This window comes from Poecilia latipinna, unplaced genomic scaffold (genome assembly GCF_001443285.1).
Source record: "Poecilia latipinna isolate Pla-1442-1.1 unplaced genomic scaffold, P_latipinna-1.0 Scaffold2173, whole genome shotgun sequence".
NCBI lineage: Eukaryota > Metazoa > Chordata > Actinopteri > Cyprinodontiformes > Poeciliidae > Poecilia > Poecilia latipinna.
Genome location: NW_015114789.1, coordinates 28,308 through 53,776, shown reverse-complemented (window position 1 = coordinate 53,776; position 25,469 = coordinate 28,308). Strand labels below are relative to the sequence as shown.

General features: G+C 37.5%; 1 protein-coding gene across 1 annotated transcript in view; it reads right to left on the bottom strand.

Moving 5' to 3' along the window:
* LOC106936567 (inactive N-acetylated-alpha-linked acidic dipeptidase-like protein 2) overlaps positions 1–21,410 on the bottom strand; it is a gene marked incomplete at its 3' end in the record, with an annotated part of 78,534 nt that extends 57,124 nt beyond the window's left edge. The window contains exons 1-4 of the mRNA XM_015017658.1: positions 21,338–21,410; positions 20,012–20,188; positions 18,789–18,966; positions 17,454–17,615 (exon numbers count right to left, since the gene is read on the bottom strand). Of these exons, the coding sequence (XP_014873144.1) occupies positions 17,454–17,615; positions 18,789–18,966; positions 20,012–20,188; positions 21,338–21,410 (590 nt within the window). The remainder of the gene's footprint in view (positions 1–17,453; positions 17,616–18,788; positions 18,967–20,011; positions 20,189–21,337) is intronic.
* Between the last annotated feature and the right edge of the window lie 4,059 nt (positions 21,411–25,469).

Genomic DNA, 25,469 nt, shown 5'->3' with positions numbered 1-25,469 from the left:
ATAGATAGATAGATAGATAGATAGATAGATAGATAGATAGATAGATAGATAGATAGAATCTGACCTGAAATTAATCTTGTTCTATGAGTTTATTTTTTCTAGCACTTTTAGCACTATTTCACTTAGAAAGAAAGAAAGAAAGAAAGAAAGAAAGAAAGAAAGAAAGAAAGAAAGAAAGAAAAAAAAAATTTAATAATAGATTAAAGAACTTGCTAAGGTGAGCATTTAAAAAAGGAGATTTTCTTCCCTCCATTAGAGTTCTTGGAAGGTAGATCTATGGCTGGAACAGAATCCTCCAGGGAAGTTTAAAGCTGCTAGCACCTGCTGCTCAGACCGGTATTGATCAGAGGGACACCGCTGTGGCAGACAGCACTGTGCTAAAGTAATTACCTGTGGGCTTCACACGGCTTCACTCTCCAGGGAGCTGCGTTTAAGTCTATTTGAGCATACGTGCACGCATACACATTCTCAAGTAAGTCATTGCTTGCGATTGTAATTGAAAGTGGATGTCTTTGCCTCTGCTTGCTCCTTCATAGAAAACTACATTACTGTCTCACTGCCTAGCTTATTACAAGCTTTGGTAATTACTCAGCTGGGTAGTCAGAGGAACCGGGAGGGGGATGGGGGGTAGTTTGGATGCATGTTGGTTGAGGAACTCGCTGATTGATGATTTTTGGTTTTATCCTGATAAGGAAAAACAAAAACATTAGATCCTCAATCTCTTTCCCACAGCCAGGATTATCCATCGTTATACAGTATGAATATTATACTACTCATTTTATTTCAGACCATTTTGGATCAAGTTTATAGTCAACAGATGAGGTTAAAGTCTGAAAATGAGAAAAAATGAGAAAAATTGCACTTTTTTTTCTTTTGCCTTTTTAAGAGCATTGCTCTACCAAAAATGTACATTTCCTAATAAAGCCTGACATGTTAGCGCAGTGATCTCTGACTTTGGAGACTCAAGTGTTTACCAAATGGTCCACAATTTCCTAATGCGAGCATTTGGATGAGTGACTGGGTTTCAGCCATCTTAACAGCCTGTATTCCCTCTGGCTGCAGATAAATTAGTTTCCACTGTAATTTGCACTGAGCTGTGTAAAACGACTTCACCAGCTTTTTGTTTATTTATACTCGGAGAGCAGGCGAGGGCAAAAATTATGCAAGGGAAATTCCAAGTGCTTTCTAAAAAGGAGGAGTGGGAAGAGCTAATTACTGGGAAACTTTGGAACCTACTTTTACTTCTACAAAAACTGAAATTAAACCCAAAAGACTCTATCCGCCAACTATGCGGCAGATGATTACCAACCAGAAACTAAGCGTCAACTCAGAATGTGTCAAACTCATCAGTCGGCTCTAACGACGAAGGATTTGATGGAAGTACGTGAACACGACAGGCAGCAGAGACGTTTTCTGGGTGAATTTCTTGTCAAGAGCCTCCAGCACCATTCCTCATCATTCCAGCTGATCTGTTGTCATGGCAACTCTCACCAGCGTTCAAGGCTGATTGCCCATATACAACCTTTTAATTCCTGTCTCGCTGTCCTGTCACACTTCAGGAACAAACTCAAACCCATCAACTCTTACAACACTGACATTTGTTAGTCTTGTCATGTCCTAAATGCACGGTGGAAAAAATGATGGATGATGGGTGTTACATAAAGGAGAGGAAAAGGAAAGCATGCCTACATGTGGTAGAGAGAGCTGAAAACAGTCTCCAAAGTACCAAATCTTCTCCAGATGCACACAAAAAACTTGTCTGCTGTGCCTGAGGATATTTACAACACATCTACTTCCTCCATTGTGGAAATGCAGCATAACAGCATTACTATCAGCCTGAGTTTCACTCATGTCAAGTCGTTATGGGGAAGCTCCACTGTAAATGCATTTCAGTTTATCCATGACTGAAAGATCAAGAGAGCAGCTGGAGTCTGAGAAGCTCACACAGTAAACTGTGAGTGAATATCGGATTAAAGCTCACGGTTCTTACAACTTATCTGTCAATGGACTTGAAGACAGACTCTATGATCAAGAACTGTATGAATGTGCTGCCGGTCTGGAAATTCATTCTTTAATTAGATATAAAATATCATGGATTTCCTGGCTTGGATTATTATTAATAAATTATAGGTACAATATACAAATAGAGATACTCTCTACTCTGCATGATTATAGCTTAAACTTAAAGAGTTGAAAAAATGAAGAGATTTGTGGTTTGAACACACCATGTTCATGTGTTCAAACTATTGTACACAAACACAGTAGGTACATTTATCTACTTTACTGTTCAGGTAAGAGATAAGTTTACCTCAGATGTTCACTCAAGAAAAAGACAAAGGTATCATAATTTGCTTTATCCTCCACAATTTCTAATTTATTTTCTTCCACCTTGCTTTGAACAGATAAACGTATGGATGTGTCACAACTTTCTCCAGCTGATCAGAAACAAAACTTCAGTTATTATCTTTGAACCTGAAGAGAAGAGAAACCATCTAGAGTCAGCACACAGCTTCAGCTATCACAGCTAGAAAATAGAGATCAGGCTGAAATCTGGGTGTAGTGATGGACTCTGACCTGAACCTTCAGACAGTAACAGAGTGGGGCTTCTATCACCTGAAGAACATTTCCAGGATTAATGGACTGATGTCTCAGCAAGATCTAGAGAAACTCATCCATAAGTTTATCTTTATTGTCATTGATTGAACTGCTTTGTTGCTGAAATGAGCTTTACTAAACTTGATTGACTGATTGATTAATGCTGTTGCAATTTTGCAACTTGCAAAATATGCTGTTGCCTTTTCTCATATCTCACAGATTTTTACATGTTTTTTCCCTTAAAAATACTTTTCATAGTCTGTTTCCAAATCTGCTATAGATGTTGCATTGACTAAAGCATCTTGACAGGAATTTTTAGAAAATTTCCACATCTGTGAACTGACTTTCTCGCTGTTGCTATGATTCAGACTGCAAATCCCAAATGTTTTCTTAAGACAACATATCAGAAAGCAAGGAGAAGGAAGTTTCTTTCTGAGAGTTTGAGATATCTGACAAATAAATTGAGCTATCTCCAAAGACTTATGAACACAAAAATGTCAACATCAGGGATAGATTGCTATGGTTTTTACACTGTGGACTCTGCAACACAACTTATTGTACCTGGGCTACAAGCTTAAAGAGAGAAAGGGTTGTGCAAAAAAAAACAAAAAAAAAACAAAACTAAAATAAAACCATTCAGCTCAGTGGTTTTAATCTCAATGAAAGATGAGGAAGATCACATGCGTCAAGACAAAGAGGGCTCAGACTAATGGAACCCATTGAGCCAAGACAGAGTTCCCAACAGGATTGGCCAAGGGATGCAATTTTGCATTTGTTTAACCTGCACCTGTCCACAATAACAGGATTGTAAGTGAAAATGTAAGTTGAGGAGAATTAGACCAATGGAGAATCTTGTCGAGGTTAAAACACTCTACGAGCCTAAGAACTAAGAAGATGTTTCATTGGAGACGAGGTAGATTCCTTGCAATGTGTTTGAAACCACCAATTGAAAAAAATAATGTCTTTGCTGCACTTTGCGTCTTACTCAACCTCACTATGTTTATAGATGCATTCCTACCAGCCGAAGTAAGCTCTGCACTGATGGAAACATAATTATGTCATGCACTTTAGTGCTTGTTGGATATTCTTGGACATGTGAAGCATGTCCAGTGAAGCTTCTTCCACTGGTTTAGAATTTGTCACCTTCAGGGGTATTAAGTTCCAGAAAACTTATTTCAGGTGAAAATGTTGGAGCAGCTGTTGCTGATTAAGTCCTAACCACTAACCAAAGGTTCCAGCCACATTTCCCCATTTTTACACTTATTTTTACAACGCTGGTCTTACTTTTGATGTGACTACATTGACATGATGGTGGTTTATCATTTTACAAATCTTTTTGTGAAATCTTCCCTTTTTGTATTTGGGGTAGTGTTCTATTGACATATTAACGTACAAATGTATGCACACTAAAATATGTGGAGCCTTTCAGTTCATGTTTGATGTTGTTCTACAAGGAAATGATAGTAAACATACATCTCAAAAATGCAAATGAATCACTGAACAATGTTTACTCCCGGGTGAAATCTGAAAACATAAATGTGTCACTGCCAATAAATAAATGTTCTATTTCATTTGGTCAGACTTAAAGGGGAAGTATTATGTTTTCCAGGGACATGGGGCTACTTGATGACACAATCAAGTAACTATGTCAAATTCAGTTGTTCAGTTGTTACAAATATACTATAATAAATATGATGTAAAAGAAACTTTACTTTGTAATTTGACACCTTGAAGTTGGGCTTCTGTCTCTTTAAAAACTTCTGCTCTTTCTGAAACTCCATTTTCAGGAAGTCATCACAACATGGCTCCTCTATTAACACTAACAAAATTACCACCAGGTATTTGCTAATTGCTGCTGGCTAGTCTGAAGGAGCTGAGTGAGGGCTACTCTGAGAGGGGGAAGCTCAGAAACTTGGAAACTACAGCTCTGTGGAGGAGCTGGGCCTTGAAGAGGCGAACCAGGTTTTCATCACAGAAAGCTCAGAAAATGGTAAATGGCTACAGAGGACTCACAGCCCTTCACACCACATTCATTCGTTCACCTTTTCACACAGTACTGAATAGCAGCCACATGCCCTCTGACCTCACCAGCAGGCAAGGCAGGTGAAGTTTTGCCCTAAGACACAACAACAAATGCAGACAAAGCCGAAACTGAACCGGCAACCCACTGATTGCGGGATGAACTCCTACCACCGTCACCACAGTCATCCCACATTTTTTTTTAGATGTTACTGGAATGTGAACTGTTGAGCTTTCATGACTGGAGTGATGCTCCTTCAAACTGACATTATGATAATAAATAGGATATGACACATGTCACAGCTGCTGTGCTGCAGAGAGTTTACATCAGCTTTGGCATTTAACCTTAGACAAACCTTTCAGTCACATTAACCTAAATAGTAAAATAGTGAATTATTTGAGTGTTGTTTTTTTTTGTTGTTGTTTTTTTTGTGAAAATGTCAACCCTTTTGTTTTTAACCACTTACACACAATAAGTAAATTCCAAACACTGGGCAGAAAAGTCAAAGTTAATTTTTACTTAGTGCTTTAAGTATCTCATAAGAAACTGTTCCTTCTCAGTAGAACAGCCTGTAAGTTGTCCCTTTGCATCAAACCACATCTTTACTCAACTTTGAGTAGGGGAGCATTTTTAACCAAACAGGTTCCAATGGTAACCTAGGCCTAGTGTTTGTGTAGCAGTACTTTTTGTTTGTTTGCAGATGTTGCTTATGTGTCAGATTTACTGGTCTACTAAAACTAGCAAAAACACCATTCCTGTGTATGAGAAAAAAATGCCAATTGTGTTAAGTTTCATGCATTAAAATGTATGCAACTAAATCAAAATTAACGGGTTCAGGCCTCTGGTAAGCACTGGATTGGCATTGTCTCCCTTCGTTGTGCTGATTATCTCTGATTGATGCTCTCTAATGACATCTGCATCAGATGCAAAGCTGCATGCAAGAGTTGCAGCAGCCAAAGAGAGGTGACCTGTGTTGGCTGCCAGGCATAAATAATTTAATTAGCCTAATTGTAAATAGTTTAAATTGTTGGAATAATATTCACTCTTTCTGCAGACATGCACAGCACACTGGATGCTGATACATAGCGTCAAATGATAATCTCTCTATACCTTACAAAATTACAATATAGAAATACTATGCAGTTAACAGAAGTAGAAATGTTTTACTCAAGACAAGGAAGTGGGAGGAATTAGAGGGCTGGTCACTGAACACCAGAACATTCATACATTGAAACCCAGGCAGAACTTTAACCAGTTCCTTTAAAAGTGACTGGATTATTTGAATTAAGTCAGAAATGAAGATGAATAACTTATATGCATAGATCTGTATATTACCATTATCATCAACCTGACATGTCCAGTTGATACACATCAAGTCAAAACATCCACAAGACATGTAAGGTCTCCTTTTACAGAAATGCCCGTCTCCATTTACTCTCATATTGTATTCATACTGTGCACTAAGACAAGATGTCTCCTCATTGCAGAGATGAAGATTTTTATCCCTGAAATGAAGTGACCATTGTCTGAAAGATGACTGCCATAAGTCATCTAAGACATTCTGAAGCGCTTCTGGGTTGAGTCATTTTGAGTTTCTGACCCTTGTAACTACTTGGAAGCCTCTTGCCACTCAGCATACTGTCGACATTCATCCAAGGAGTGTTTATTTCAGGCTAGACTCTCACTCAGTGGCGAGGCACTTCCCTCTGTTCTCTTGAAAATGTGCAAATACATTGAGGACTCTTCAACCTCTCTCTCTCCTTTTGACTTGGTAAAATAACAAATGTCCCAATGTTTTCCCTCTGAATGTCCTGCAGCTGCATAGTCAATTGAGTTGATGTTTCCTGCATTGCTGATGGGTTTTGCTTTTTCATCATAGTTGCATTTAGCAGTAGGAGGCTGAAAACCCCAGAGCCTTGTCACTGGATTTGGAAATCTAAAGTTACCCTGTTGTTCAGCACATACCACTCTGTAGCTTTATATAATTATATATCCATGTTGGTATTTGCTTGTTGTGTCAGTCAGTGGTCCCTCCTGCTTGTGTTGTTTGCATGTTCTCCATGTTGTCATCAGGCCTCTTGTAGTCTCCTGTCTTCAAGTGTTTGTGTCAATTTCTATGTAATCACTCTCCCTGTATACTCAGCATGTCCCTCCATGTCTAATACATTATAACTGAATCTTCTTTGCCTTTTTATAATTTTTTCATTGTCAGATTGTAAGGAATGTGGCCCAAACTCCAACTGATAACAACCATGGGGTTGTACATGGGATCATTTTACCACGGGAGCAAAGTCAAATGTAACATCTGAGTCAGCCGTTGCCTGCCTTCATTTTCATGATGTTTGTTAAAGATTGTTAAGTAAAGCCTGGATGTCGTAACTGTTGTTGATCTTCAACTACTGACAAGGGGAAAGACAAGCTTTAAGTTTGATGACATGGAATAAGCTAGTAAACTTCTCAACTCTTCACAAGTTTACCTGAGGTTTTTGTGTAGATAAAAGTAAAATTAATTCCCCAGCCCACAAACTCAAATGTGTATTTTTTGGCGCAGGCAGTATCGACTTCAGCAGCAATTCTAATCACTTTTTTATTTTTATCTTTTTGTGCAAAGTTGTTCAAAAGGATTTTTTCCATCGCATAAATAGAAAAACTAATCAAATAGCAAAACATAGTGTATTCAAAACATGTATTCTGAATAAGAGATAAAGGTACAAAATATATTGAAGAGACAAGGAATGCTTTATTGAGTTTTGAAAGCAGGACTGATTGTGATTTAGAGAATGCAAATTCTTACATCTATTCTCCCGAACCAGTCTAAGAACAATTTTCTTTTTTAATTTTAGTCAATGTGGAGCTATGAAAGTTTTTTAATGTGAAGTTTCACAGAACACCCCATGATGTAATAAAGCTGGCTCTAATAAGGACTGAGGAATGAATACTAGGAGTTCTCCTGCAGAGAGGTTCAATAGTTACAAGCCCTAGAATATGGCAATTAACTACACTGAAGATTAAAGCTCTCATCAAAGCTTACTGAGCTCTAAGTAGCAGACAAATCTCATCATAACTTGTTGGGAGGAGATGGTGTAAATCAGGCCTTCATGGGCATAATGCTGCAAAGAAGCAACCACAATCAGAGGAAAAGAAACCAGGGCTTTTGGTGTATATGTGAGAAAGTAAGAAAGTAGAAAAAGAACATATATAGATGAATAAAGTTTCAATCATCCAACTCTAATGCTTAGCCAAGTATCACTCTCTTATTAATAAATACCATTTGTGTGATTTAATATTAATATTAGGTGCTGTTTTTTTATTTTGGTCAATTCCACTCATTCCTTTCAGCTTTCCCTAAATTGCACAAAGGTGACCCATATTTCCTTAAATTCAATCAACTGTTACCATAGTTACAAATCATAACTATCCAGCATCCACAAGCAGAGGGAATAATTGTCCGAAGTCACAACGCCTCAACCCAAAAAGAATTATTAACAAGTCTGCAAAGCTGTGCAATTTTAGGATCTGGAGTTACCCAACCAGGATTCTGACTTAAATCGGATTGAAAATCATTGAGGTAGAAAAAAAAATAAAGTGATGGCAGGATCAGGTTCCTGTCTCAAAGATTTGGGGTTCATCACCAAAGATTAATTATCAATTTACCAGTGGAAACATTGGAAAAGTTTGATTGTTGTAATGCTTGTAACATGTTCTGATATATTTGTTGTCAATTAGAGTCAAACAAATAAACGGAATTGTATGTATCAATGTATTTCTTTTATTGTACCTTGTACTTTACAGCCACCTAAGTCAAGCAAACTGAGTATGGAAAAAAAACAAAAACAAAACAATAAAAAACAATCCAGATTTATGGAACTGCCTGTGTGCATGAAACCAAGCTCATTTGCTTTACACGTCCCAATCAATGTGAAATTGAGTGCACACTCCTCCCTTGACACTCCTCCATTAACAAATGCAAATCAATCTAAATAAGCGCTCCATGTGTGATTCTCCTCGCTACATAGTCCAAAGTCCTTAATGTGTCAGCTGGAGACGCTGCTAAAATGGGGCATTTACTCAACATTCATTTATGTTTTATTTGCAAACACAGACATCAATCAGTGATGTCCACCACTTATATGCACAACATACACACTGTTTTGTAAATGAATGCAGATGTGCTCTGAGGAAAGACTGCAGCTGCAGTTATTAAACTTTATGCATGTGCTTATTTACAAAAATGCTGTTTTGTGGACTGGTGCACTCAGAGGCTTTGTAGACTCTTCTGAACTTCAGAACTTCAGCCAGCAAAAACAGGAAGCCACTCAGTTTGAGCGTTTAATGAGAAAAAAATCCAAAAACAAGATGATGTCTTCATAGTGCCGACAAGAAGATCTTTGTTCTGTTCTGGTGCCGATGCAGCAATTTACTTCCAGTTGATCGCTTCACTTACAGAACAATGAGGTCACAAGTCAGACTATGATTATGGGAATACGATAAACCCGGCAGACACAAAAATGATTCCATTCCACAAATCTGGCATTGCTTGGATTCAGCTGAACCTGACCGATCTACCAGACCTCTCTAAGAGCCTTCAGCAGTTAGGAACACCAGCATGGCCAGTGGGTAGGTAGAGGCAGCACACAGTCTTCTGTTGTTCACCACTTCAGATGGGCCAAAACACCAAAAACCTAGACAGATAACTACTTTATCTATGATAAGCAACTGATGTGCTGGGCTTGGATCAGAAAATCCCCTCAGTCACTCAATAAAAACTCTTCACATATGAAATACACTCCCATTCTACTACTGCTAATAATACTAATATAATGGAAGTTATAATAATAAAGGCATTGTTGGTAAAAGTATGTTATGCACAACTGCATGAAAACATTAATATGCACTTGCAAATTTACTAACATGACTGTCCATCATGTGTCTGATGTGTACAATGCTTGTTTTTCGATCAACAGTTTCACTGCAGACCCTTTAGGTGTCACCAGAGAGACCAATAACCTAAAAAACATATGCAGGTCATGGAGTTCTAAGGTCAGTTGATTATTGGTATATTAAATTGTTTGTATGGGAAATTTCACATGCCATGTTTTTATGAGTGTATAACCTTTAAACAAGGCGGCTCTGGTCTGGTTGGCAGCTGGTCTCAATGTTCTCCACTTGTAGACTTGGAATGACGGATTTCTAATTCTTTTGAAACTCTTTTCCAGAATATCTGTCAATCTATCTATCTTGCTCTCTGTGTGTATATGTATGTTGTTTTGTTATCAATGGTGTTTCATGTTATAATATGAATATTCTTAAATAAAGACTATTCTTTTTTTTTTTTTTTACAAAGTGAGGTGTGAGCCCCAATCACAGAGATAAACATCCTGACATTTCTGTTTTAACATTTGTTTATTGATTTCATGCAATATTTTAATTTTGTAAAAATTTTGAATTTGCAACATCCTCCATAATCAAAATTACAAGAAACATAGGCTTAAGGTATTTCACTTAAAGTGTAATGAATCTATGAAATACATGAGTATCACTTTCAAAAATGTGGAACTATTCTGAATACGTTAAGCATGATGGTAAGGGAAATGAAATTGCACAAAAGGCTGAGTAAATATATTTTCCAAATAATTTGTAGAAACAGATTGATTGCATTATTCCAGCAACTGTTTTAAAGATGAACGAGTCTGTCCTGATGTTTAACATAAACATCATAGAAACCATGTCTGTTTTCTAACGGTCTGTGGCCAGAGAATGTGTATCATCAGAATGAAGCTAAGTGTTAATTTAGCAGTAATCATATACTCTCAGCAAAAACATCATCTTTCTCTTTGAGTCTCTTTTTTCCAATCTGTAAAGAAATGAAGCGAGGCGGAGATATGTAATCACAGTCGTTTGTCTGTCTGCCTGACTAACTGTTTGTCAGCAGGGTTGCACAAATTCCATCAAGCCGCAACTTGTGAAACAGAGAAGTGGAGGACAGCCAAAATAAAAATATATATATACATATTTTACTGGGTCTGATGATTGTTTCGCAACTTCAAAACAATGTCTGTGCAGTAAATGAGCTGCATTCATATCTATAATCTTGGTCTTGCTCTTGATCTTTTCTGCACCAGTAGTATGTGACCCTATCAAGATATATTTAAATTTTTGTTTTACCATTTCGCTTAAAAATAGTAAGACTTAAGATATTAGCTTCAGCAATTCTGCTAACATGGTTTCCACTGTGAACATTAATGTGTATTAACGGATATTTGGTGTTTGAACCATTGAAATAGGCAGTTACAAGCATAAACCGGGCCACAGCAGACAAGTGTGTCCAACTTCAGTCCTTGAGGGGCGGTGCCATGAAACTTCTAGAGGTGTCTCTGAATCCAGTGATCTTCCCCCAGTACACAGTCAAGTTCTCCCGTCCTACAAATGACCGACTCAGGTGTGCTGAAGCAGAGACACATCTAAAAGTTGGAGATCACCAAACTGAACTTTGATGCCTGTGTCTTTAAGATTGGGGACAAGCATAAGCGAAATTCTGACTCCAAATGTCAGAATTAAGCCAGTATTCTTCAGAGAACATAGAAATTGTTGGCATTATATACTACTGCTTTCAGTGCTCCAGTTATCGTGTGTTGTACCTTCTGAACATGCACAGAACCTACAAGCAACCAATTGCAGCTACTTTCTTACTGATGCGCTGCCCACACTAAACACTCTGTGGTGTGTGTGTTGTGTGTGAGTACGTGAGACACTCTTAGAGGAACTCCATTCAGAAAAGAGCGGAAAATATTTTTGTTGTTAAAATCCCCTCAATACTTTAAGAATTCGGCACTAAATGTTTCACTCTGGATTTTGTTTTTTCTAAAGCAAAGAAAAAAGAAAAAATATTTTTTTTAAAAAGAAATAAAATGTATCTTTGTCTTGATCCTCTTGATCTTCCTCTGTAGCTTGATCTCCATGACGACTGTAACTTTCTGCCCTGGATGTGGCTAACTTAGCCATTAAATCCCTCATCAGTGAAGCGTTTTCAGTGATTGTCTTAATGCACGCTCTCCTGCCTACTGCTGACCGTTTCTGTTTTCATCTTTATTCTTTCCCATCTTCATGTATTCTGCTCTTCATTCCTATAATGTGTGAATGACTTTAGGGAGACATCACTGATGTAAAAAAAATGTTTTTTTTTTTATATTGCAACTGCAAATGTTTCATTTGTAAATGGTTATAGTGCAGCTCACCGTCTGATATGAAACATAAAGTACAGTGATACTGATGCAGCTGTCATGCTGAAATGGTTCTTCTTCAAATTTAAATACCAAAAACATTCACATATTGAGGCATTGCATCTTCAAATGTGTAGATTTGCAATTGCATATCTACATCAACGCACATCCAGGCAGATAGTTAGAGGGTCTGTGCATGATGCACAATCTATTCAAAACTGTTTATGTACAGTTCACACTGAATAAATGCTTATCACCCAAATAACAGATGCCCAAATCTGGCCTTACACATCAAACATCAAGTAAAGTGAAAATCTGCAACTTTGTTGTTTTTTGTCATCTGCATGCTGTTAGAGACTTCTCTAAGTGCAAAATAAAATAAAAAAAAACAGAGGTGGATGTATAAAGTGCAATTTATCTGTCACAAGTAACAAGTATATAAATTGTAGTTTTGTTGCTTAAGATGTCTTGAATGACTTGAGCCCATTTGAAAACTAGTTTCAACTAAAACCATTAATCGGGTTAAATGTGATTAATCAATTATTGAAATAATCGTCAACTGCAGTATACATAAAAATGCCATTTGCTTAAAAAAAATAAAACTCACAGAGCAATAATTAAGCCAAAGTTTTATAAAAAATATATACCAGTATATATATTTTGCAGTTAAGATGAAAAAACCTTCTTTGTGTGTAAATCTGTTCCCAGAGCTCCTCTAGTAGGAGTTTTAGCTTCACCTGGTTCAGATACCATTAAGGATCTTTTGCTTACTAATTATCAAATGATAAAAGTCAATAGATCAGCTCTACACTGCATTGATATTAAGACAATCAGAAAGGGCTGAGCCTCTCAGATGTTGATCCTAAAGGGTTATTTTAGCTGGAGACGCAACATTTGCTATACATGATCAAGTGTTCAATAAAGGAATTATGTGTCACTGTGTTTTAGAGGAAATAAAAATCTGTTACAATGTTACTGGTGCTGACGCTTACTAAGCTCCAGTTCTTTTTGCTTCCACCAAGACAAACTCTCAGTTGATAAACTCTAGAAGCCAATTACTATGAGGTAAGTGCCACATTTAAAATGCCAGAGGTTTTTTTGGACCAGTCAAATAACAGTAAAACAATGGAATGAAACAGGAATGAAAAGTCAAGTTCACATGAGAATACCCCAACCTGATTGTCTATCTTCAAAAAGTTTATTTCAAAATCCATTGCAACAGAATTTAAGTATGTCATGTCCAGCTTTGAGATGTGCTCACAGCTAATTATTTAGCCATAAATGCCACTTCTAACTAATATCTTTAACACTGTCGGCCTTTTAATATCTCCAGGTGGTGTCAATAAATCTCACTGTGGAAGCTGAGATTAACTCCAATTTTCCAGCTGCTGGTTTGGATGAGAAATTATTTGATTAGGATTGTGAGGCATTCATAAGCACCCACTGTGTTCAAAGTACAACTGAGGCATCGGTTTTCAGAAACACTGGGATAAATAATGCATGTGTGGTCAAATCGTCCCCATACGTATAAACATAGAGTAAAAGACATAAAGTGAATGAGATGCTTAATTATGTAACGACATGTCCTTAACTTGGGTCTTGGCTTTTGGGAAACCAGTAACAACTGGCTCCATGATTAAGAACTGCAACCTCTTTTGTGGAAAAGCCCAATGTTTGCTACATTCCATTATTATTACAGGAGAACTATGATGGAAAATTCACTTTATAGGCTTTTGTACCTTTTTTTTCTGTACTGCTTCGAGAAACAATCCAAGCACTAAAAAGAATCATTCAGCAATTTTCTGACAAGTGTCTGGAAAACGAGCCATTTAAAAATCGTCCTGACGTTGACATTACAATCGGCAGGTGGACAACCGTTAACTCGAGGTGATGACTTGGCCTCCAAATTCTCCAATTTTAGATCCAATCTTGTATGTATGGTGTGTGCTGGTGAAACGGGTCCAATTCCTGGAGCTCCACCACACCACCTCCAGAACTTTAAAAAAAATCTTCAAACATCTCATTGTCAGATACTGCTGCAAACTTACAGGGGTCTAGCAGAATCATCAGGGCTGTTTTCAAACCAAAATGAAGACCAACTCTCTGTTAGGCAGTTTGTCATACTTCATGTATGACAAACCTGTGCTGTAGAAAACCTGTTTGGTGTGTAAACATAATGCCCTAATGCATCATTCATGTCCAAGACAGTGGACCTCAGTCTGCCCTTGCATATGTTTCAAACATTTATTTATGTTTTCCTTTATGTTTCCATTAATAGTGACTTGAAGAAGCCATCTCAGCTCGCCTTTTCTGCTACTAATATTCAAAACATTCCTACTTCCTCTAAAGATAGCACATGAATCATATTTTGCCTAATTTTTCATTTTGCCCAGCCTTTTTATTTTTTATGCCACTTAAAGCAAAAGTGAAAGCCCATTAGCATTCATTGGGAGGGAAAAATATGTTAATGGCATTTTAATGGTCCAAATGCAAACCTCCTCTGTCATCACTTACCCTGTCCTCTGTCTGTGTTTTCATCTGTCCTCTTGTTTTCTCTGTGCATAAGCTGTTCCTAGGCTGCAGACTGGGGGCAGTGAATGTGTAGCCTTCAGGCAGTAACAGCCCGAAAATGTGAGGACTTAAAAAACAGACTTATCAGATTACATCACATCTCTTCTGCTTTCCCACCCCAGAGTGTCAGTGAGCTAATACTGTTTGTGTGTGTGAGTGCGTGTGTTTTAACAGGGCCTCCTCTGACACACATAAATGTTATATACAGCTACTATTCCAACAAATAACTTTCTCATAAACGTGTGTATTTCTGCGTTTTTGCTTCAAAACCTCCCTCCCCCCTTAACTGCTGATATTGACAAAGCATTTTGTTGTCAGTGCACACCTGAAACAGTCTGATTGTTTACCAACACTGGATTAAAATATGCGTCTGTATGTATAATGCAAATATGCAAACATCTTGACTTATTTACTGCTTGGTCTTTTTATTTTCGCCTACAAATGAAAAGAAAAAAAAAGAAAAAATATCAACTTGCATCCTTTTTTCAATTGTGACATTGGAGTGATAATAATGGTAAACATTAGATAAGTAATATGTACTGATGGATGTAACTGATGGACTAGTGATGTGTCCAGGATGTGTCCTGCCTTCCACCCAGCGCCTGCTGGAGACGGGCACTGGCTCCCCTGTGACCTCTGGAAAAGCAGATATTGACAGTGGATGGATGGATGGATGGATGGATGGATGATGGATGGAAACATGCATTTTAATCTCAACTGTCAATCAAGCTAGACGGATGTGCACTGACAGCTACATGCTCCCAGGAAATATTAGAGACAAAGTTGGGTGTGGCACACATCCAAATGAAGAATTGTAATTTTCCAGTCAGACCTACTGCACACACCACAAACCCGACCCTAACCCATACAGCAGTTGTTCAGATCACAGAGAACACAGCGATAACAGAATAGTTTGTGTTAAAGATAATGTTTTCTGACATGTATCCCACACACAGTCCTGGACTTGCACATTATTTTTACACAGAAAGGCGTTTTGGTCTATAGCTTACTTATGAAAGTTTTGTATTACTGGTACATGGTTCCTTGTTACCTACATGTGCCAGGGCAGCGTTGCTTCACAAAAAAAGAAAAACTGAAAATGGAATCATGAATGCTTGACGGACATTTATGAAATCAGCCTTGCATCAAAGTATCAAAGTAGACAAGTCTGCGCTGCACAGAAAGAATCTTAATGAATTCAACACAATTATAACGCCGAGGTTAAGTAAACAATGCATGACGTCGCCAACTAAGCTGCACATCTTTAACCCTGAAAAATTACTGCATTGCATGTGGAAAAATCCGTTTTGATGCAACATTAGATACAGTCAGTAAAATCATCAGTAGGTATTCAGTATATACCCCAAAAATATATTTCAGATTTTATTTTTTTATTTTTTTTAGATTAAATGATGTGTAGCCGTTTTAGTAAAGCAAGAATGATTTAAAGTTAAAAGTTCACAAGCTAAACCAGTACAGGATGCCTCTGTTCTCCACCGAGGACTTTGACAAACTTCTCCAGATAATCAAAGTGATAGAAATGAACATTCCCTGAGTTGAAGTAAATGTAGAGGAAAATGCTGAAGATGGAAAGAAGACAACCTTACCAAAACATGGAAGGGACTGACACACAGCAGGACAGGAAACCTCCCTGAAAATAAACCCCTACTTCATGTCTGGGACGATATTTAACAGGTGAACCAGCCTGACCAGCAGAGAGACGGGGGAAAAGCAGCCAAGTGACATCAGACATAAAAATTTCACTGAACAACAAGTCCAGTGAATTAAAAAAAGTAAAACCTGCTGTGTTTCACTTTGACTCAAATAAAAAAAGTGTTGTTTTGTTCTTTTTTTAAACTGGCTGACAAAGAAGGGAGATTGGAAACCTAAAATAAAAAGCATCAGCAGAAGTCATTTATCTGGGAAACGACTGTCTGTTCCAGTTTGATTGTTCTTGACTAAGTATGTATCTATCCATGCAAATGTAATCATTTCTCAGCTTGAGATAATCCTACAATCCAAACAAGAATTAATTCTTACAGAAACATCTCTCCAGTTTAGTCAAGCAAAGCTGTTTCAATGTGCTCCAACTTCATTGTTTCTTTGCTTGAAGTTAGTAAGGTCTTTCTGTCTTCACGTCTTTTATGTGACTTTATAAATTTGCCTACTTGAGTTTCTGCTTGCTGCTGCCAACTAACATCCAGATTATTACATGACATTACGTACAGTAAGAAATGAAAACAAAAGAGGCAAATCTTACAGATACAAAAAGACAGAAGACATACTGGAGCTCTCAAAAGTATACAGAACACTTTTAAGAGCCAAACCGGTGCTGTCAAGTACCAGCTTACCTTAAAAATAATTACATCCTTATGTATAACTTCAAAACTGTTTCCAACTCTGATATGAGCCATTAGGTTGCCAAAACAGTTTGCCCATCAATGTACATGATTTAAATTGGGTGTCCAGTCAGTTCCATGGTCGCATGTTTACAAATTGCTTCAACAAACATGTGAACAATGAGAGTCTCTGAAGTGGTCAATAAATTTCAAAGTGAATTTGAGCAGCCAGTCAGTCTCATCCAACATCAGTGTCTGACCTCATGAATGTGCTGCTTGAGGAATAGTTAAAAAAAAAAGAAAACAGCTTGGAAAGCCATCACAGAACATTTAAGGGCAGGATGATGTCACACAAAAACTCAGAGATTTTGATAGACACATGCTAACAAGGAGAGAAGAGGTCACAGGTCAGGATGGTTAGAAATCGTTGGAACTCATGTTTTTAAACTAAGCTTGAACAATTTTCGGCACACAAGAGACAAAATGTGGCCTGTATTTGTCTCTCAATTATCAAAAATTATACCCAATTATCACCTGCTACTTTATAGGGACAACTCTGAACACAGAGTTTGAGAAAACACTCAACACTTTATTTTGGAATCCTTAGTAAAATTTACCTTTGTCTAGTCGACATTCAGGTTGCTCTATTTTATTAAGTCTTATGTGCCATATCTATGTCGTCTGACTGTGAGGACAATACAAACTTACTTTTGGAGAGCATCTATCTTGTCAGCTTTGATTCCTCTGAGCAGCTCTTCAAGCAGGTCCAAGCTTTCAGGTGGAGGAGCAGTGGGACGTTTCGAAGAAGTGTGGATGAACCAGCCAACGAGGATACCAAGGACAAAAATTCCCACCCCGGCAAGGAAGTATCTATGGACAAAATCGGAGAACGGTTTCAGTATAACACAGCAAAGAGGAACAGGAAGTGGTTTAAGATTAGCTGACATGATACGAACGATAAGACCAAGAGAAAAGAAGACAAAACACTAATCAGAGTATAATAATAATACTTACATGAACAGAGTTTCAAGGGGGATTGTAATGAGTGCATTATGTATGTGGAGTCAGGGTATTCATTTAGAAAGGTCAAATCGCATGCAGAAAAGTGAGCATTGTACTTCTCCTAATTGAGGTGATTTAGACTTAACATCTGCTGACATCTGAATTGAAGAGAAATGATCTAAGAATTATTAATGCAATTTATTGTTGCACTGCTCCTGTTAATGCTGGAGCAGTATAGATTCAGTATAATACTGAATAGGGAATCCAGAATGTTCTTTTATCATTCAAAATGGAAAAGTTTTGCTTCACAGTGAAGAAAAAAGCCTAAGATTCCCTTCAGAAGACGTTGCAAATTTCCCAGCTTAATCAGATTTTTGCATGTTGCATGGAGGTTGAAGTGGACTCAGAGAGGTAGAGACAACAAATGGACAGTGAAGGTTTAATGAAAATAATGACGACAAAGAAAACTTACAAACAGCCAGATGAACACAAAAAGCAGGAACCAGGAACAGGAGGAGGAGGAGCATAGAAGGAGGAACCAGCAAGGAGTGAATGAGAGAGAGGATTAAATACTGGGAGTGTGAATGCTGGAACAACAGACTGGACTAATTAACTAACTAGTAGCAGGTGTGAGGGGAGAGAAAGAGAAAGAACATGGCTTACAGGGCGAGGGAGAGCACAGCAGGAGAACTAAGAGTAAAAGAGAATAATGAGATACAAGGAATAAACAAACATAATAAATAGAATCACTACAAACTAAACTAAAGTGAGACGAAAACAAGACTGATCTGACCAAAGCAAGAAACTAAGGAATACACAGCACTAAACAAACGTCAAAACAATGCAAACAACCCAGGATCCTGACCGATTATTTATGCGTACTAAACAGATTGAAAATATTCCTTAAACATCAAAAATTCTTTGCATGATTTTTGTATTAACCTAAAAAGCTGTGTTAGCATGGTATGAGATGATGTAACATTTTACCGGTTGTGTTTTCCATAAATGCATCATAACCCAGTAAAGCTGCTCTGTAACTACCTGAGTATGAAACAGTGAAGTCGCCTTTGACCTTTGTGGCCAGTCGTCCTGGTGAAGTGAGAGATGTAGTTGGGATCCTCTTGGAGTCGTTCAAAGCGTCCATGAGGTGAAACTGAGACAGAATTCTGGATGGGTTCCATGAACTCGGGGTCAGGGTCAGGGCCAGGGTCTGAACAACCTAGAGGTCACAGTTCACAACATAGTTTTGCTTTCTTTTTTTACGTTAGCATTTCCATTTCTAAATTAATGAAAAAGAAACAAAAACAGCAAAACAAAAAAGAACAATAAGTCAGATAATATGTTATTCAGGGACGATGGGTTATTAACAATCTGTTGGCTAAGTTCTGACTCAAACAGGGAAAATAAAAAAAATAAAAAAACGTGTACTAAAATATATAGTTCCTAGCTCAGAATAATGTTTGAAGGACTGAGAAAATGAAATCATGTTGGGTTCAATCAATCCTGACAAGTATTCAAACAAAGATAATGAATGAAAAAGTAAAAAAATAAAAAATTAAAATTAAATTTACATTTACATTTAGCTCAGACATCTAGATAATAGTCAATTAATCATAGTAAAAAAATAGATGTAGTCAATTTAATAGTTTTAAATGTCTTATAAATGGTCTTCCAACTGTTTCAGTTGGAAGACTGGAGTACCGGTAAAACTTTGCCGGTACTCCACCAATGTCCCAGGAAATTTTTTCCTCTTCCTTCAGAGAGGAAAAACATTTTGTTTGTGACTCATTACTGTTTGTTTTGAGATCCTGATACATATTTTCAGAAAATATTTTCCTCAGTCTAATCAAAAGCATGTGGGATCTGTGCTACAGCTCTGAACCAACTGCAACACAAAACTGAATCATATTTGCATTATAAAAAATCATGAATCTTACTCATCAATGGGTGATGCATATTGCATGAGGTTCAGCCCAGCCTTATTACACATCTCAACAGCAAACTGTAGACCATAGAAAATAACTTGGATTTGGTGAATTATGATGATTATTTCATTTTCCCAGTAATTGTCTGACAATACACACTGTGAATTCTCGGTGCAGTGAAAGTTTTTTTTAATAAATGATTCATACACTCGGTTTTATTAATCTAACTTCACTTGGAACATTTATTAACTAAATGTGAGCTGAAAGATTCACAACAGCTTAGCCTGATTAGGCTACACAAACCATAATTATAATAGAAAGATGGCAGTAATGTCTGACCTGATCTCTGGCAGTCGCCATGCTGCATCTGCGTGCGTTCGCTGCTTGGCCCCGCTTCCTGCAGCTCCTCCTTGTCCAGGTCCCAGTCGAGTTCCAGGGATCCAGAGCAGCGCAGAACCTCTCCATCCAGTGGCCCCGCCTGGGCATCACACACCTTCCTGTAGGCCATGAAGTCACCTGGAGCATAAAGACACAAAAACAGACGTTTATTGTAGCTTTTCTAGAAACACATGCTGCGGTCACACTGGCTTTGATGCTCAATAAATAGTTTTTGTTTAATTGGACTCATTTTGTGTGGTCATTTACATTCCAATTATATGTCATCTCCTGAGTGAACTGCAAACAACCTAAGTGTCTCGCATGCACAGTAGAGGGCGCAGTAACGTCACATGTAGCAAGCGGGCTCAGTGGAAGTAAACGTGGATGCTAATGGTGGAGCATATTTTGGGATTTTAAAGTTGTTGTCCAACCAGAGCTAGCATATTAACAATTTAACATTATGGTCTGTCATGGTTGTTGTTTTTCCTTCTGCTTCCGTGTATCAGGTGCAGAACAGTGAGGTTTGTCGAGTTTGTCGAATGACATTCAGGTCAGATGAAGATGACCTGGCCATGCAGACACAGGTCACATTAGAAGGGATCAGGTATCACATATTCAAGTGGCCTGAGCCACATTTGTTAAAATGGGACCTGTGTTGTTCAGAGTGTCATGTAAACATCAGGTACCATTCTCATTAAATACAAAAATTGGAATTGGGTCACTTCAGGCTGCAGTATGAATGTAGCCATAGACAATTCCTCACTGTTGGAGCAACAGAAAGGTGTAATTAAGAAAGATATTTTAAGAGAACATTGCAGCTTGTCCATTCTTCAGCTGTAGGACAGAATTATGGTGAGGATTTCTCCTGAGTTAACTCTGGTCCGAAAACGATTAACATTTTAGAATTTCCATTGGTCCAATTCACCACTGAACTGCTGCAAAACAACACTGTACAACATGGCAGCTCTTGTCAAGGCTGTTCATAGACCAGTTGCCAAAACTATATTCTTATTTATCTTCAAATGGAGATCCAGCTGAGTACCATCTCATTCTTAACCCATATGCTGCAATATGAAGTCAGCCCAGTCCTTCAGCTATAACAGCTTCAACAAAGGGTCCACGCCCACCTACTTAGAAACACACAAAGAAAAACTCCCATTATTTTTCCTGCACCATCTTTTTCACTCAACACAATGTATTCAAGCAAGTTCCATTCTCCTGACAACCATCAAACTCTCTTCTGTTGGACTGTCAGACAGAAGTCTGCTGCATCTCTCCAGAGATCACGTCTCCACTGCTCTGTAACCCAGTGGTGGTGTGGTGTGCAGTACTGCATTCGAAGGTCTGCATTGCTCTCCATGATGCAAGGCTTGCATGCAGCTGTTCGGCCATGAAGCTCCCTACACACTGCATTGACTATGCAGAAAGTTGACAACCTGAATGTGTTGGACAACTCAGCATCTCCTTACACTTCTTGGGATTTTCCGTGGCCTTGTTGCCGTCATCGCTCTTTTTTCCCAGTTGTTTCCCCTCTTGAAAGGAAACTATATTTACCAATGTATTACTGGAAATATGTTGTACTGTTTTATTTTCCCAATACATTTTCTAGTATATTAAAGGTTCTAAATACATTGAATTATATATGATGCATGTATTATGCAACATTTTATATGTTCATGTAATATATTGCAATATATTTCAAAATATACAAATGATTGCAGTTTTCCATATATTGCAATATATTAAACACAACTACGTGTTTATATATCCCAAAATATTAATTATGTTATATTCATTAATAACTACCATCACTTATTACAATTTATATGGGGAAAAAAATAATATATATATATGAAAAGATATATGAGCAATATATATGCATTTTTTGTATTTATCTATATACATGCATATGGTTTATACCCATTGTTCTGCCCTTTAATTTATTGTAAAATAGGTTTTTAGTGTTAATTTTGTGACAGTGCACTGAGTCTTTTATTTTGAAGGTCATGTCAGGCATGGGACAGGAAATCAGGCACTTCCTTTAGTTTTTCACAGTCACAAGTGAAGAGGTGCATCTGTTGTAGTCAGCTTTTCGTTTGTGCCAACGACATCACCGTCTGTAAGTTTTCATTCTATATTCTTGAGTAAATGTTATTTAGTATCTTACTTGTTAAGAATGTGTGAAGTAAATGTGGATTTTGATAGCTGCATAGTGCTTATGGGTTCATGTTGATTTCTTTTGGGCATGGAATTATAATTTTCTTAGTTTAACTTTTTTCTAAGGATCATAAATTAAACACAGCTATTTTTTGCTTATATGTTACGGTTTACTCCATGTTTCACTTGTACTTGGGTCACCAAAATAAAGTGGAGGCAAAGACTCTATATCCTGACTCAAGCATTCATTTAGAAGGAGTTAGGCTTACTGCTAAATTGTGTTAAACACACAAGGAGAGCAAAATACCTTTGTTGCAATATATTGGAAAATAAAAATACTAAATCTCTTATATGAGAATATATTGCTCAATGTATTGAATGATATTTTCCGATATACTGCATCATATCGGCGATATATTTTAGTTTCATGATGGTCCACTTTGTCGTAACACCACCAACAGTTGACTATAGGGTATTTGGTTGTTATAAAACATGGCGGCGTCGTGTTATGGTACCATGTTGGAATTCACTCTTACTCCAAATCTGTTTGATCTTATACATCTGTGGACATGGAGGTCATTGGAAAGACTGAATTCAGTTATTTAGATGGTGAAACGAATATTTTTGGGAATACAAAGTAAATGTGGATCCTGAAAACGAACTAAAATCTAAACTATCTAAACTATAAAAAGTTGCCTTACATGTAATAATGCAGCTAAGAGAAGTCGTGTTTGGTTAAAGGATGTAGATAAATACTTAGCACATGGTGAGACATTAAGGAAAGTCCTGCTTGTGTTTTGACCCCAGCTACTGGGTCATTAAGGTTTTTGTTGAAGCTTTCCATGACTGACATGTACAAAGACAATTTGTGGCTCTGCCAAGCCTGAGCTGCATAAAACCTTCCAGCAAATGTGTTACTATGTCTTTAAGCTTAATTGTGCTTTTTACGTCATCCGTTGTAAAGCAGACTATAAAAGGGCAATTATATTCACTAAACATAAAACAAAGTGGCGTAAAGAAAAGCTGCTTCTGCTACTTAAACTTAAAGAGAATGGCTTTGTGATTTTCACTCCAGCGTCGATATTTCAACACCAATGTTCTTGATATGGACATTTCTTTGTACTTAAGTGAGGCTTTGTTGAATTAAAATAAACACAAAACTGCACAGCAACTGTGACTGGTACCAATTTCAGCTTAGGTTTGAAGTGGTTGCCTCAGATGTGCAACTGCTAAATCACTCCCAAATCTGGGAGAAAGAACTAAAGAAGCAATGATAAAATCCTGTAGAGAAGAGTGGACAGAGTAAGGTAAGGAGAAAAACACACATCATGAGAGACAAAGACAAAGCAAACAGATGAAAACAGGAAGGCAGAAGAGACAGGGCAGAGAGTTTATAGATGAATGAGAGAAGGGTAAAATGCAGAGAAAGGAGGTCTGGGAATTCCCTGGCATCAATCTTCAATGCTCCACCACACTTTCATTACTTCTAGCTCAATGCAGATGAAGGCTCCTCTCACTAAAATGGAACAAAAGTTCAGTGCAGCACTGACCTCCTGTTACAAGCCCCACACAGTGCAGATAGCATCACCTTACTCCTCTCACAGCCTGGGAGAACAAAGCCTGTTAAAACGTTGTTACCATTATTGTCTGCACATGTACTTTGGCTTTGCAAGAGTTCACCGTTTTCCAATTCTCACATCTACATAAAAAGAACACCTTAAATAAACTTCAGATACTTTTCTTCATTTTATTGAAAACTGAAGGGTTATTTTGAACCCTTCTATATACCACTATAAAAGTTGTATATAGTGCGACAAAAAGTCGTATATAGTGCCACTGTGTCCAACTGATTTGAAAAAGCATACATTCTCTGATTTTGATCTCCAATTGCAGAGAGCTAATATTTAGTGCATCTTGTAACGCCAAGACATCACGCATGATGACAGAAATAAAGATTAATAAGTTGGTTATATTGCTTGTGCGTCAGATTCACCAGTGTTGCTGAAACGTGCGAGTACAAAGGTTGTTCCTGCAAACGCATCAGCAGATGAAATCTTTGTGTAAAACTGCTTGGTCCCCTTCTTCCAGTGTTAAAAAACCATTTACCATTCTGTCTGTTAAAAGTGATTGTTTCATCTCTGGGTTTTTTTTTTTTTGTATGAAAAAACCCCCAAAGTGATTATGTTGAAAATATTAATGCGTAAAAATCGATGTAATTAATTAATCAAAATGAACACATCAAAGCCCTGGTCCTAATTAATAATACATAAATAATAATAATAAGAATGTAAATAGATAAGTAAGTTTGTAATAACTGCATTTATGTTTAACCCTAAACAAACCTTAATACACACCACACCTCTAAACCTAACCCTAAAAAACAGAGTCTCCCACTTTAGGGCCTTTAGGCCTTCAGAAGATCAGTAAATGTCCTAAATAGGCAACATAAACATTAGAAGATAAATGTGGCTTTTTTGATCAGTTACCTCTCATTTTATCTCTGTTAGCTTCAAACAGATTGACAAGGTGGTGTGAAGCCTTTCTACTTGCCTCCTATACATAAAGTGTCATCACACCAACATGCTGATTATACAGTCAAACATTTTCCCTGATCAAGGCAGACAGACAAAGCATGAAAGTGGGGGAATGTTTTTCCCAACCATTTAATTTGACACAACCTCCTCAGCTGCTTTAGTTATGGAATATGAAGTGTGCTGTCAATCACGGCTCTCCAACACCGAGGCACCAGCAGGGGCAACGGAGCACCAAAAATTATACAAATTTCCTCATAAATTAAACATGAAGACAACCTAAAAAAGCCACTAACTCTATAGATTTTCACATTATGAAGAAAACCTAAACAGATTAGTAATCCCGACTGCCTGATGTGTTTCACAACAGAACTGTAAGATAATGAGTAATAGTAAAAAAATAATAATAATACAAAAATTAAAAGCCACATGGGCTAATCTGGGTAGCACACTGTAAAATAATGGCATGATAAAGGGTATCCATGGAGACCCTTTACATTTTGTGCTTGCTAGTTCCAGTCAAGTGCTACTGGGAAGCCAGGCAGGCTTTTCTTAAGTAAATAATGGTGGAAGTATTCTCTGAAGAACATTTTGATGTCTTGATATTTTTATTTATGGTTAAATTCTCACCAACCTGTGCAGGGTCGTTCTGAGACCACTAAAGGGGCAGGTGCTCAAGCACCCCCAGACCCCCCCTCTGCACGTGCCTGAGCCTGTGGAAAAACAAGTAA